General features: G+C 40.3%; 1 protein-coding gene across 1 annotated transcript; it reads right to left on the bottom strand.

Moving 5' to 3' along the window:
- Nucleotides 1-8900: 8900 nt before the first annotated feature.
- Nucleotides 8901-10300, bottom strand: LOC117622705 (probable O-methyltransferase 3). The gene is made up of 2 exons (XM_034353469.1): nt 9535-10300; nt 8901-9361 (listed from the first exon to the last, which is right to left on the bottom strand). Exons 1-2 carry the CDS (start codon nt 10297-10299, stop codon nt 9059-9061), a joined length of 1068 nt encoding a protein of 355 aa, XP_034209360.1. The 5' UTR covers nt 10300; the 3' UTR covers nt 8901-9058.
- Between the last annotated feature and the right edge of the window lie 3799 nt (nt 10301-14099).

Below are 14099 nucleotides of genomic sequence, written 5' to 3'. Positions count from 1 at the left end.
CAACACCCTCAGTGTTTAAGAAGGATTGAGTTTTAGGCGGGACCATTGTGACCCCTCCAACCATCCCAGAAAAAACCTGGCTGTAATTTCAGAGACCCTTAACTGGTCAACCTTGAGTTGCTCCTAAACCCATGCCAAACAGTGACATGCCATGCCACTGCAATTTATTTTGGGCTATTAATTGATTATTCATACCATTTCAATACACATTCATGGCCTCAATAATCATAGGAAACCCAACCCTTCTCTCTCTCATGCTAAACTCATGAATGCTCAATTTCCATGCCACAAGCTTCTCATGCCAAGCTATAATATTTATCTATAAACAACTGTTAGTTTTGTTGGTGAAGGAAGCCAAGGTGTTTCCTAAGGCTCCACGAACCTTTTGAAGCACTCTTAGGGCCTGATTCTTGAACTCAGACACAGGGGCAATTTTAGTCATTTGCTCTTTATAGCAGTCCAGGCCCATCTATAACTGCCGGAACGAAAAAGCCCCCTACAATTACATTACTTTTTTACATAAGTCTTAAAAACTATCTTTCTCATCACTCTTTTCTTGGTGTAGGCAATAGAATTCAATAATCTTTATTATCACATTTTAATTAAATTAACTCATTAATAATCTTTATTGTTTTTATTATTGTTTTCTCTCCACTTTTGTTTTTTTTAGCTTGTGAAATTTTCTTTTTTCTTTCTATTGAGTTTAATTGGGGGGAAGGGGAAGCTTTAAAGAGATTTGTTAAATCACTACTCAACTTCAAGTATGTATTTGTCTATCTCTTGTTAAGGACAATTATGATTGGAACGAATAAGCAATATAATTCTTGATATATGTGATATATATATATATATACTCTTTTTTGTATGTATTGTTAAGAGGCCCCCACACACATAAAATTATAGCTTCACCACAATGTACAACGAAGTTAATAAGGATCTGTTTCAATAGCTATTTTGTTTTTGGGTTTTGAGTTTTTGTTTTTGTTTTCTTTGAACTGAGAATTGAAAACTTGTTTAGTAACAATTTTTTGTTAATTTTCCCTTGTTTTCTTATTTACCAATTGTTAGGGTCTTTTTTGTTGAGAGCTACAATATGCTTGTTGGATTACTGCAAAGTAGATTGAGTTTTCTTGCGCCCTTGTCTGAGTTTGCAGCACTAGGCCCCAAAACACCCCGAAAGAGTTGAGACCTTAGGGAGTGCTTTGGTCTTTTTTAGTGGCTCTTCAGTTCATTGAAAGTTTTGATGAGAAGGATACATCAGCTACTATGAAGCTATTGCTTGATGATAGAGGTGGAGCAGACGTTGAAAAGGGTTTGCTTGAAACTTAGTGGAACAGGTGTTCCAGCAGCTGCTACTTGTTTGATTGGGCTTCCGGCAACTTGATGAATGCTTGGTCGTGCCTTTGGATTTCTCACCAAAAAGGTGATGCCCATGATTTCAACTTGGCTTTAGAAGATAAGTGTTTCAGATCTGGAATAGGGTTTTTGGAGAGAGAGAGAGAGATATATATATATATATATATATATACAGTCTCCTTCTATTGAGGGATCCCTCAAATAATTTTATTTGAGGGACGCCCTTTAAGGTACGCTACAATTTTTTTTCTAATGATCCAAACCATCTATTTTTTAGGTCTTCATTCATAGATCATCCTTACAAAAATTAGATAAATCGGAAAACGTTTCGACATCCAATTGTGTCTTACAAAATCAATGAACACGTTCATTCAAGAAAGTACTAAAATTTCAATAACTCAAATGAGTGGTCAAATGATATCAGATTCAAGTAATTTTTTGTAGAGTTGATCTTTGAATGAGTATCTACAAAACAGACAGTTTGGATTAGTGAAATACAATCCGGAGTGTGGCCTACAAGGAGTGTCCCTCAAATAATTATTTGAGGGATCACTCAATGGAAGCTCTCTCTATGTATATATATATATATATATATATATAATGAGAAGATGGGAAGAACCAGAGCTTGAATCTGGTGCTTCCAGCAGTGGGAGAGTATGCTTGCCCCTTTACTTGAGTTCAAGAACCAGGCCCCAAGAGTGCTTCGAAAAGCTTGTGGAGCCTTTGGAAGCACTTTGTTTCCTCTCACCAACAAGATAGACAATTGTTACAGATTAATATTATAGCTTGGCATAAGAAGCTTGTGGAATGGGAGCTGAGCCTTCATGAGTTTAGCATTAGAGAGAAAGAGAGAGAGGGAGCTTGGATTTCTTATGGAATCAAAGATTCAGAGCAAGAGGAGAGGGAGATTTGGGAAGGTTTGATGAGGGAAGAGAGGAAAAGATGAGAGTGGAAGAATGGGTGGCTTGAGCAAATCTTCCAACAGCTTAACGAAATCTTCGTCACACTCTTGGTTGTTTTGCTAGAAGAGAAAAGGTGAAGGAATGGAAGAACAAGCCTCAAAATTGAAGGGTTCCAGTAATGGGAGGGGATGCTTGCTTTCTCTGGATGTGGGTGAGATGATGGGTAGGAGATGCCCCTAAGCGCTGGAAGCTACTTCTTCCCAAGAACCCTAGTTGGTTCTTCCTAAATCTGCCAAGTCTCCCCTCCATTCCTCTTATCTTCCTTTGATTCATCCCCATTTTATGAAATCTTCCCCAGTCCAAACACATAGAGACAAGATTTTTGGGAGCCCTAGAGCCTTCCCGCAGCTATTCCAATAGAAATCTCTTATCTTCGGCTGCCTTCTCTCCTTCTTTCCTCCCTTATTTATGACAAGAGCTAGTGGGAGAAAGAAATGGGTAACAGTGTTCGTCTGAAGGGTGTCTCGCTCCCAGTAGCCTTCACATGCAAGGATCCTTTGATTCTTCAAGTTGTTTATTGTGGTTTGTCTTTGCCCATGTGCTGGAGACTCCCAACAACCTACATAAACCAAATATCCTTTGGTTTTTTAGATGACCTACCTTGGATTTGTTTTTAGCCATGTACTGGAGACTGTCCTAAGATATTTTCTTGGTTTCTTGGGTCACTCCTAAGGTGATGGGCTAATTTAATAAGATGATGGGCCAATTTTCTAAGGTGATGGGCTATCTCTTCTCTCTTTCATGCTTACCCACATATTTGGGCTCAAGAAATGGGCTTGAGTTTTGGGGCTCCCAAGCAGCCCAAAACTTCCATTTCTTTGCTTGTCAATGGTCCTCGTGAATACTCGTCACCATCCATACCACAACCCACTCAGCAAGCCCCAGGCATTTGCGTGGCTTGGGCCCACTTAAGCTTGTAGGTTGCTTGGTTCCAAAATAAAGGTTTTTTTAGCTTGGCGTTGCACGTTGCTTGGCGTGTTTGTGCTCAAGCTTTCCCGTATTGCAATGGGCTATAGCCAGGCTAAACGGTGCTTGACGAGTTCATAACACCAGTACATTTTACAAGCTAGTTACGAGCGGTACCTCTCTGCATGGCGGGTTGCATGTTTGCTTGGCGTGGCATGTGGACCACAACTTGCGCAAGCGCGTACGACAAATTCTTACATACCCAAGTCAGGCTTCTTGGTATTCATTAATTTGCCAAATAAATAGGTTCAATTAATTCAATTAAGGGATATTCTTCTTTTTCACGTGGCATGTTGTGATTAGAGACAAAAATATTTGCTTCCACGATCGCGGCGGGGCCATGGCTGTTATCTTTCTTGTTTTGGACCGAAATGCTCCTCGACAAGTAACCGTAGTTACTCTAATTTGGAGAATGTCCTTGAATTGCATCACATGAGCGAAAATGATCAAATTAAAACCACAAGACTTTAGTAGTAAAGTGATAAACCACATGGATCAAAAGTAAAGTTTTGCCTAATATGAAAAAGAAGTTTGAGAAATATGAGCAATTGCCAAATGACAAACAGAGAACTAGATAGAAGAGGTCGTATTGATTACTGGTTTATATAAGCAAAGCGACAAAAGTCCCAACTTATATATTTTCCTTTGGTGGAATACAATTATAACAAGAATTAAATCCAAAATTTTCCACAGAATTTCCAGAGCAGCTCCCGAATTGACAAACTTGCATTTAATACAATACTAAATAAACTAGGTAACATTAATTTACCCTGAACAAGATTAAAATGCACTACATGCTGTCTGAGAAATTGATATCTTTGTATATATTTAACTTCATACAGCAACAGGAATTATATACATGAATGGAGCAGCTATTCTAGGCAGGGAATTATATACATATAAGGAATAGATATTCTAGGTAAATAGTTACTGATTATATAGTAATTACATCCAGTTGCTACAATCTCTCCACAGCAGATCATTGACTTATTTTCTTTCCTTTAACACGCCCCCTCAAGTTGGAATGTGGATATTGATGACACCCAACTTGCCAAGAAGTGAACTGAAGGCAGGTGCCCTCAATGGTTTGGTAAACAAGTCAGCTATCTGTTCTCCTGTTTGCACATATCCAGTCTTGATCTCACCTCTTTATATTCTTTCACGAACAGTGTGACAATCAAGCTCAATATGTTTGGTTCATTCGTGGTACACTGGATTCGCTGCAATGTATAAGGCTGCTTGATTGTCGCAAAACAACTTTGCAGGTTCAGAATGTGCAACATGCAGATCCTGCAGCAGATATCTTAGCCAAGTGAGTTCACATGTAGCTGCAGCCATTGAGCGATATTCAGCTTCTGCAGATGATCGTGATATTGTAACCTGTTTCTTGCTTTTCCAAGACACTAGTGCATTACCAAGGAAGATGCAATATCCAGTGACTGATCGGCGTGTGATTGGACATCGAGCCCAATCTGCATCACAATAGCCAATTAATTTTAACTTGTTCTCTGTAGGGAATAACAACCCTTGACCTGGAGCTTCTTTGAGATAGTGAAGAAGACGATATGCAGCCTCAAGATGTTGGCGTTTAGGCTCTTGCATAAACTGACTGAGGGTGTTGACTGCATAAGTGATTTCGGGCCTGGTAATTGTGAGATAGATTAGCTTGCCAACTAACCGGCGATACCGAGTAGGGTCTTTGAGCAGTTCACCTGTAGGAGATAATATCAAATCAGGATCCATGGGAACCTTGGCTGGTTTAGCTCCAAGTAGTCCAGCTTCTTCCAAAATGTCAAGAGTATACTTGCGTTGACAAATAGAGATCCCAGTTTTGGATCGTGCCACCTCAACACCAAGAAAATATTTTAAGGATCCGAGATCTTTGATTCGGAATTGACTGCCAAGAAAGTGCTGCAGTTTACAGATTGCCTTTTCATCATTACCTGTGATTATCATATCATCCACATAAAGCAATATAATAGTTAGGGAACTACCCTGTACATGTGTGAACAAAGAGTAATCAGCCCGAGATTGCTTGAAACCAATGCCACAGATAGCAGATGAAAACTTGCGAAACCAGCTTCGTGGAGCTTGTTTTAGTCCGTATAAGGACTTGTGAAGTCGACATACAACATTCTCCCCCTGTTGACGAGAACCAGGCGGGGGTAACATGTAAACCTCCTCTTGCAGGTCACCATGGAGAAAGGCGTTATGGACATCCATTTGATGTAGAGGCCAATGGTGAGCAGCAGCAATAGACAGTAAGCAGCGGACAGTGATCAATTTTGCAACAGGAGCAAAGGTGTCGGTGAAGTCAATACCTTCGCGTTGATTGAACCCTTTGGCAACAAGACGGGCCTTGAAACGGTCAACTGTGCCATCCGAGTTATATTTGATTCTAAAGATCCACTTGCAGCCAATTGGGCGATGGTTGGGGGGCAGAGAGACCAAAGACCAGGTGTGGTTGGCTTCAAGGGCTTGCAACTCAGAGTGCATCGCAGCAACCCATTTGGGGTCCTGACAGGCCTGTGCATATGAAGAGGGCTCGACCAACCGAGAGATATTACATACAAAATTCCGATAGGCAGGAGATAAGCCAGAGTAAGAGACATACCTATGAAGTGGATACCGGGTGCCAGACGTGAAGGAAGAGACGACCCCAGGTGTGAGCAAGGCCATGTGATGGGCTTGATAGTCCGAAAGATGAGAAGGAGGGCGTTTGACACGCTCAGACCGACGAGGTAAATGAGGGGGGTCGGTGGGGGTGAGATGGACGGAGAGATCCAAGGAGGTCGACGGCATGGAGGGATCAAGGGAGGTGGACGATGGGCCAAGCAAAGGCAGAGGAGGATTAGAGCCGCCATCAATGGGAGAGAGAGGCGGCATGGAGAGTGAAGAGGTAGAAGGAAAAGATGGGCCGGAAAGGGGAGTAGGAGCGGAAAGTGGGGCGGGGTGAGCTTGGGCCAGATCTGCTTAAGGGTGGGGGAAAGGTGGGTCAGCTTGGGCCGGGTGTAAGATAGAAGAAGTGGGCAAAGAAATATCTGAAGTGGAAGGAGGAATAGGAAGAGTGGGCGTGTCAGGGTGATGTGCAGGGGGATGAGCAGACAAAGGAAAAATGTGTTCATGAAAAACAACATCCCGAGAGACAAAAAATTTCTTTGTGTCAAGGTCAAAGAGGCGATAGCCTTTCTGACCAAGAGGATAACCAAGAAAAAGACAACGACGAGCCCGAGTGTCAAACTTGTGAGTGGGTGTAAGGTTAGTGGCATAACAAAGACACCCAAAAACTCGGAGGTGCGAATAATGAGGGAAAGTCCCATGTAAGAGCTCATAAGGGCTGTGATGAGAGAGTAAGGGGGTAGGAAGCCGATTGATGAGGTAACACGCAGTTTGAAGGCTGTCGCCCCAAAAGTGTAAGGGTAAGTTGGCTTGGAAACGAAGGGCGCGACCAATGGTCAAAAGATGGCGATGTTTGCGTTCAACGACCCCATTTTGTTGAGGGGTATATGTGCAAGAATGTTTAAAAGTAGTGCCATGAGTGAGGAAGAAGGAGCGCATGGATAGGAATTCACCACCATTGTCAGAACGAAGAGTTTTAATGGAACGATTAAATTGAGTTTTAACCCAAGAAAAAAATGATTGCAATATGGGTTGTGTGTCAGATTTAAAATGCAGAAGATGAACCCATGTGAAACGAGTGAAATCATCAACAATCGTCAAAAAATAACGTGCCCCAGAATGGGTACGGGTGTTGTGAGGTCCCCAAATATCACAATGAATAAGATCAAAAGGTGCAACTGTTTTAATTGAACTGGAAGGGAAAGGTAATCTAGTTTGTTTAGCCAAAGGGCAAACATCACAAATATGCTGGGAATTAAACATTATTTCGGGAATAGTCTTGGATAAATGGTGAAGGGGTGCAGGGGACGGATGTCCAAGACGTTGATGCCAAAGATTGGAGATACGATGAACATGACTCACGAGGTGAGGGTTTTGGGTAGGCAGGAGGTAGTAAAGCCCATCAAAATGCTTGCCCAGGCCAATCGTCTTCTTCGTATCCACGTCCTGCACAACACAAAAATCCGGAGAAAAAAATTACAATACATCGTAGAGCCCGAGTTAATTTACTGACAGACAATAAGTTGACACGAAATTTTGGAACATGTAAAACTCCATCAAGAGACAGATCGGAGGATAATTTAATAGACCCAATGTTGCATATTGCTGCCTGGTCGCCGTTGGGTAAACCAACAAATTCATGATGCGTTGCGGTGTGATTATGTGTAGGAGACGAATGAGAAATGTGATCTGTCGCTCCGCTATCAACAATCCAATATAACGTGGAATGTGGATCATGTTGTGCAATATTACAAGTGGGTGTAATGATACCTGTTGCATGTGCCAGTGGCTGACCGTTACCCGTTTTATTGCGAAGCATGGCAATAAGGTTGTGGTACTCCTCGGTGGTGAAGGTTGGGCCATCAGCAGTGGTTGGCTTAGCAGTGTCAGTATGTTTGGCTGATGATGGATGAATGTCAACATTGTGAACTGTTGGGCTGTAACGTTGGTTTCTGGGCTTGACATTTTTTCCATGCCATTTATGGCCCACAGGGAAACCGATGATGAAATAGCAGCGTTCTTTCGTATGTCCATCTCCATCGCAATATGTGCACTTCAGGGATTTGCGGGGTTGTGAAGATCCAGGCACCGAGGAACGGCTGATTTGCATTGCATGGGAAGTGATCAGACTATCATTCCGGCTGGTCACCTCAACCTGGCGCTCATGCTGAAGAACCAGACCATGAACCTTGCGCGTATCAGGCAAGGGATTCATCATCAGAATCGATCCTCGAGCCATAGCGTATGTGTCATTCAAGCCCATCAAGAACTGCATCACTTTCTCTTTTTCTTCTCTCTCGGTAAGGTTCTTCATCCCTTCACAGTTACAGAAAAAAGGCTCTTGGTATGAGGCCAACTCATCCCAAAGAGCTTTCAATTTCGTGTAATAGATGGAGATTGATTGCTGTCCTTGTCGACACTCGACAATTTCTTGTCGAATCTGATAAATTCTGGAGTCATTGCTCTGTGAAAATCGATCTCGAAGATCAGTCCAAACAGCAGCCGCTGTTTTAGCATAGAGAACACTGCTGGCTATGTCAGGATGTAGGGAGTGCAAGATCCATGACAAAACCATATCATTGCAGCGCTGCCATAGTGGGAATTTTGAGTCATCAGATGATGGTGTCTTGACAGATCCATCAACCAATCCTAGCTTGTTCTTGGCGCTGAGGCTGAGATGCATAGATCTGCTCCATTGACCATAGTTGTGGCCTTCGAGTTTGAAGTTAACTAGGGAGAGTCCAGGTGTGTCGGAGTTGTGTAAAGAGAGTGGATCGGAGAAGGTGTCTGTTGGTTTTGTGGTATTTGATTCACCCATGGTTGTTGTGTTTCTATGGTGTTTGATATATGTGTTTGTGTTTGTAGCGGAAGGGGTTTGTGCTTTAGAGTTGTCTAAAGCTCTGATACCATGAGAAATTGATATCTTTGTATATATTTAACTTCATACAGCAACAGGAATTATATACATGAATGGAGCAGCTATTCTAGGCAGGGAATTATATACATATAAGGAATAGATATTCTAGGTAAATAGTTACTGATTATATAGTAATTACATCCAGTTGCTACAATCTCTCCACAGCAGATCATTGACTTATTTTCTTTCCTTTAACACTGTCAACATAATATATTAAGCAGGTGTGCTTCATTATAAATCAAGGATAAACCTCAATGAGAGACCTTAAACCCAAACAGGGAGTAATCTTGTAGTGGCTGAAACCTGCGTCAGAAAAGAGCTTAGCCCATTCTTTCTCATTCCTTTCTTTTCCTGTAGCCATAACCATCATCAGCATATCGAAGAAAAGTTGTGTTTCCCCAGATTCCTTATCCGTATTCTTGTTCTCCATCGTCATATCTACGATAATCACCTTGCCTTTCTTGCCCTCTCTTGTAACTGCCTCTTTACATTGGTTGAGTATTTTCACGCATTCATCATCACTCCAGTCATGCAATATCCACTGTTTGTCACACCCAATCACCAAACAAAATCATCAAATTACTTATGGACCCAATTTGATTTATACTTTAAAGTCCAATTGGAAAGCATACTCTGCTTCACATATATTGTACTGATCTATAAATGGAAATCTGTTTTTAACAATATAATATCACTCAGGATGAGATGATTTACCTTCAAAAAAATAGCATCGGCCCCAGGAACAGCCTCAAACATGTCCCCTGCAACAAATTCCAAGTTCTTACTCCCTTTTAGGTCAGCAACTACATGAGGGAGATCAAGTACAGTGCATTTCATATGAGGGAAGGCATCAGCAATGGACTTGGCCAAGGTTCCCGTCCCACCGCCCACGTCAACCAACGAATCCACTCCTTGAAACACTCCCTTGCAGTCGTCAATCACCAAGCTCGAGATCAACCGGGCATCGCTAGCCATGGCGTCATTGAAAAACTGTGCAAGAGTCGGGTCCCGGTTTCCATAATCCCAAAATGTCATCCCATGCACCACCTGAAACGGCGTAGGATTGTCATTTTGGAACCAAGTGGTCAAATACTGCCATGGATCGATTACGATGGGATTCAGCATTGCAAGTAAGAAGGGCCTTGCGCTCATGGGATTGTCTTTCAGGAGGAGTGCGGAGGCGTCTGTTAGTACATAACCTTGGTCTCCGCCGCCACTCAGACTTTCTCTAGCAAAGAAGCCGGAGTGAACTAAGATTCGCATGAGGCGTGGGATGGAATGAGCTTTTGTTGGGGAAATTGGTAGGGCGGAGACAAGCTCAGAAAGAATCATGGGTTGGCCATGTTTTTGGATGACATCTGGGATACCTAATTGAACTGCACATTTGAGGGACATAGAATTTATGAAGCTGAAAATGTGGTTCCAAATGTGGGCTTGTGCTTGGAGTAGCTCATGACTTGCTGTCACTTCAGTACTCATGCCTTGCTATTGGCTCAAGATTTGGTGAGAATTAAGATGCACATCTCTTTATATAAGTGTGTGGCGTGGAGGGAAGCTAGAGGAGCTTAATGCCATAAAGGAGAGAGATATATTTTTGGAAATTGGGATGCACATCTCTTGTATTTGATGGTCAACTCTATTTTTTTTTTCTTTTCTACTATGCAATTACTGTTATGTACTCTTACAGGAAATAAATAACAATGATTCACAGTAAAATGTGGTTTGTGCACGCAAGACAGTAATTGAAAACGGGCAAATATTGTTGGGGTCAGGAATGCAACGGAATTATAAAACTAATCCAAACAACATGAATCATGTAAAAGTCATTCATCTTTATTCGCTAATAAAGTGGTTATTAACATAAAATCATGAAAGGAGAATGCACATAGCTAGTGCAGACCATACAAGCAAACACTAATTTCAAACATGCAAGTAGTGCTGACGGGTTCTCAAGTTCGAATCACATAGGGACCAAAAGGGTCTTGATGGGTATTTTTATATTATATATTTAACCCCATTTTTAGTACATTTTGGTTAATATTTTGGAAGAATTTTGATACTTTGAATTATATTTTCAATATAGGACTTTCGACTTTCTCTGGAGCAAAACATAATCAAATGGACGAATTTTGGATTAATTCCAGTTGGAGGACGTACGTGAGTCACTCAATTTGATCGTATCAAAATTTCAGAGTTTCTATTATTGGAGCATGATCACAATCTCTATTATTGATCTAGCTCATTTCTTTGGCCAAAGACATTTGAGTCACATCTTCTGAGCATTCTCCTCCTTTATTGAAGGTAGAGATCCCTTGTTGTACACTCACATGTCTCCATGAATTGATCACGAACCCTAGTCATATATTTGAGTTATGCCAGAATCAGAACCCTAGACAACTGATAAATCATGTCTTTTAAGAACACAAATAGGCAAATACTAAATTTCAGAAATGTGCCTATGACAAAACTTCGTAGAACCAACATCTTTCAATTTTATATTTTTTCTTCAGTGATTCCCATAATTCCTTGGTTGTTTTACAAGCTGAATAAATATCATAAAGATTATCATCCAAATTGTTCAAGATATAGTTCTGGCAACAAAATTCAGAATGCTTCCAAGCATCTATGGCACTTAGAGTTTCCTTTGCAATATGATCCTCTTTTGCCACTAGAACTTCTTCTTTGATAACATTTGCCAAGTTCATTGTTGTTAAATAAAACATCTTTTGTTGCAATCATTTGAAGTCCACTCCTTCGAACTTCTCTGGCTTTTCAGAGTAAGGATTTTAGCCCCATTGACACCATTAGCAGACACTAATTGTTGATCCATTAAATTTATTTTTCAAGATTGTTGGAGAAACAACAATCAGTATTACATTAATAATTTAATTTAACAATTAAATACAACAATAAATAAAATCATGAAATTAAACAATGCAATAAAATAAAAACCGATTGGTTTTCAGAAAGGCTTGTAGATTGCAATGTCCTTGAAACAAAATTTCGCCCCTACTCAGTGCTTGTAGTTCTGCATGCGTATGCTCTACTAGGATAAAACTACCTAAAATCAAAATCCTGGCACTAGGACTTTGATTTCTGGCAAAATTAGTGTGCTTCTCTCAGGCTATGAACATGAATATGACTTAGAATGATATCTCATTTTTTTTGATGTATTTTAAACAGAGGGTCTAATATTTGAAAAATAATTAATTAAATAATTAACTCGAAATTAATTAGGTTTAATTTTAAATCACAGAGGCCAAGAGCACCCAGGCCTAAGGCCCATCTTTTGACTAATTAAATATATATTATTTATGTATATTAATTAAACATTGACCCAAAGGCCAAACCCACAAGCCACTCAATTGGGCATAGCCCAATCCTAACTATTCTATTTCCAAGAGTAGGTCTTATAAAGACCTTCAGGGGTAGTTTGGTACACCGGATTATTATGGATTGGACTAAATTCTGGAACTGTCTTGGATTAGCTCAGATTGGCTTAAGCAGGATCAAGTACTGACCTACGTTTGGTGCTGTGTCAGACTAATAAGCTGGATTGTAAAAATAGTGAAGACCTATGTTTAGTGTTGTATCGGATTAAAACAATTATTTAAATTCATTAGGGATTTTGACCTAAAACTAAGTAAATGCTACAAAGAAACCAACGAAAAATGTATAATTTATTAAATAAAGAAATTAGAATATTTTTAAAAGCTAAAACTATCTTTATCTCATGTCTTTCTTCTTTTTTCTACTTTTTCTACTTTTTCTTCCTTTTTCCCCCTTTTTCTTTTTCTTCTTCCTTCCCAGGCTCCCTTTCTTTTTTCTTTTTTCTTTTTTCTCTCTTCCTCCCGATCTCACTTTCTGGTTCTCTCTTTTTTTCTCCAATATTGATACAATGATATCTTCCTCCTTCTCTCTCCTTTTCTATCTCCCCCTCCCAACCTTTCTTTACCTCCTCATCATTTTCTCTCTCTTATTCCCATTTGAAGTCACATATTTTCATCTCCTTTGAAGTCACAAATCTCCATCTGATTTCATTGAGCCATGGTCGATGGTTGATGATTTTTCATAGGGTTCAATTGGGTTTGACAGTGGTGGTTGAATTTGGTTTTGGTTCCACTAGATTTGAATTGGTGGTGGTTGATTCAAGTGGGTGGGTTTGAATTGGTGGTGGTTGATTCAAGTGGCTGGGCTTGAATTGGTGGTGATGGTTTCAGCGACTGGGTTTGACGACTTTCTGTTGTGATTCTAGTGGTTCAGCTGGGGATATGGTGGTGACAATTCTAGGTGAAGACAAAGAAGAAGTTGGTTATCGTTGAACTCGCTTGCTCTGTTTAGCAAGCTCGCTATTTTGCGAGCCATGTTTCAAGCTCGTTATATTGAACAAGCGAGTGAGGCAAATTTTTTAATGTTAGACTATTTAATCACATTTAAGTTAGTCCTCCTCTTACCAAACATGGGGTTTCAAGTGCTATTTAACCCAATCCAATATAGTGAGGGGTACCAAACATGCCCTCAAGGAACTATAGTTTTTCAATGTGGGACTAATTTCAGCACAAACATGTTTGTAATGCCTTATAAAAACCAACAATACCCCATATATTAAGTCGAAATGTGACCCCCTGCAAAGTGTTTGTTGAAATGCCCCAAAGAGGGGATGCCTGGACTTCCAAGCAGTACCAGCACTGCCTATGCTTGCATGCTTATGTTTTCTTTTCTCCCTCAACATCAAAACGACGTCATTCCACTTAAAGGCTTATATATATATATATATATATTTGCTGCCTGATAATTACCTCCCCACAAATGAGTTTTAACACATTTCAAGTTTCAACATTCAATTTCAAACCCTAAATCCCCAACACCTAATCCTACCCAACCAACCTTCACCCAATCTGACAGGCTCACCACCCCACGACCATTCGGCACTGGCGACATCCTCATTGGTGATATCTGTGCAGATGACAGAAGTAAGCAATTGTACTTAAATAAATTTTGGGCAATTAACTAATTTACCTAATTGCTTTTTTATTTATGTTCTTCGGAGTGGCCTTTGTCCAACAACTAGAGTTGCTAGTATTTCTTGTTCCTTGGTGGAGTTCAAAAGAAGAGAAAAAAAATAACTGTATTTTTAGGTACATTTCTTTTAACAGTTAGAAATGCCGATGATACAAGAAATGTATATATCTTGCACTATGAAAAGATATTAATGCATGTTTTCCTGCCTTTTCTTGTAGTATCTATAGGGCAGAGTGAAGATTTTTTAAAAATTAAAA

Source organism: Prunus dulcis, chromosome 3, assembly GCF_902201215.1.
Source record: "Prunus dulcis chromosome 3, ALMONDv2, whole genome shotgun sequence".
Classification (NCBI taxonomy): Eukaryota; Viridiplantae; Streptophyta; class Magnoliopsida; order Rosales; family Rosaceae; genus Prunus; species Prunus dulcis.
Note: the sequence above shows the minus strand (reverse complement) of the source record. Positions and strands in the feature narration are given on the sequence as shown.

Coding starts and splice junctions, on each gene's coding strand:
- LOC117622705 (XM_034353469.1), bottom strand. CDS start 10,299: ATGAGTACTGAAGTGACAGCAAGTCATGAGCTACTCCAAGCACAAGCC. Junction 9,362..9,534: donor CCGATGCTATTTTTTTGAAG/GTAAATCATCTC, acceptor TGTGACAAACAG/TGGATATTGCATGACTGGAG.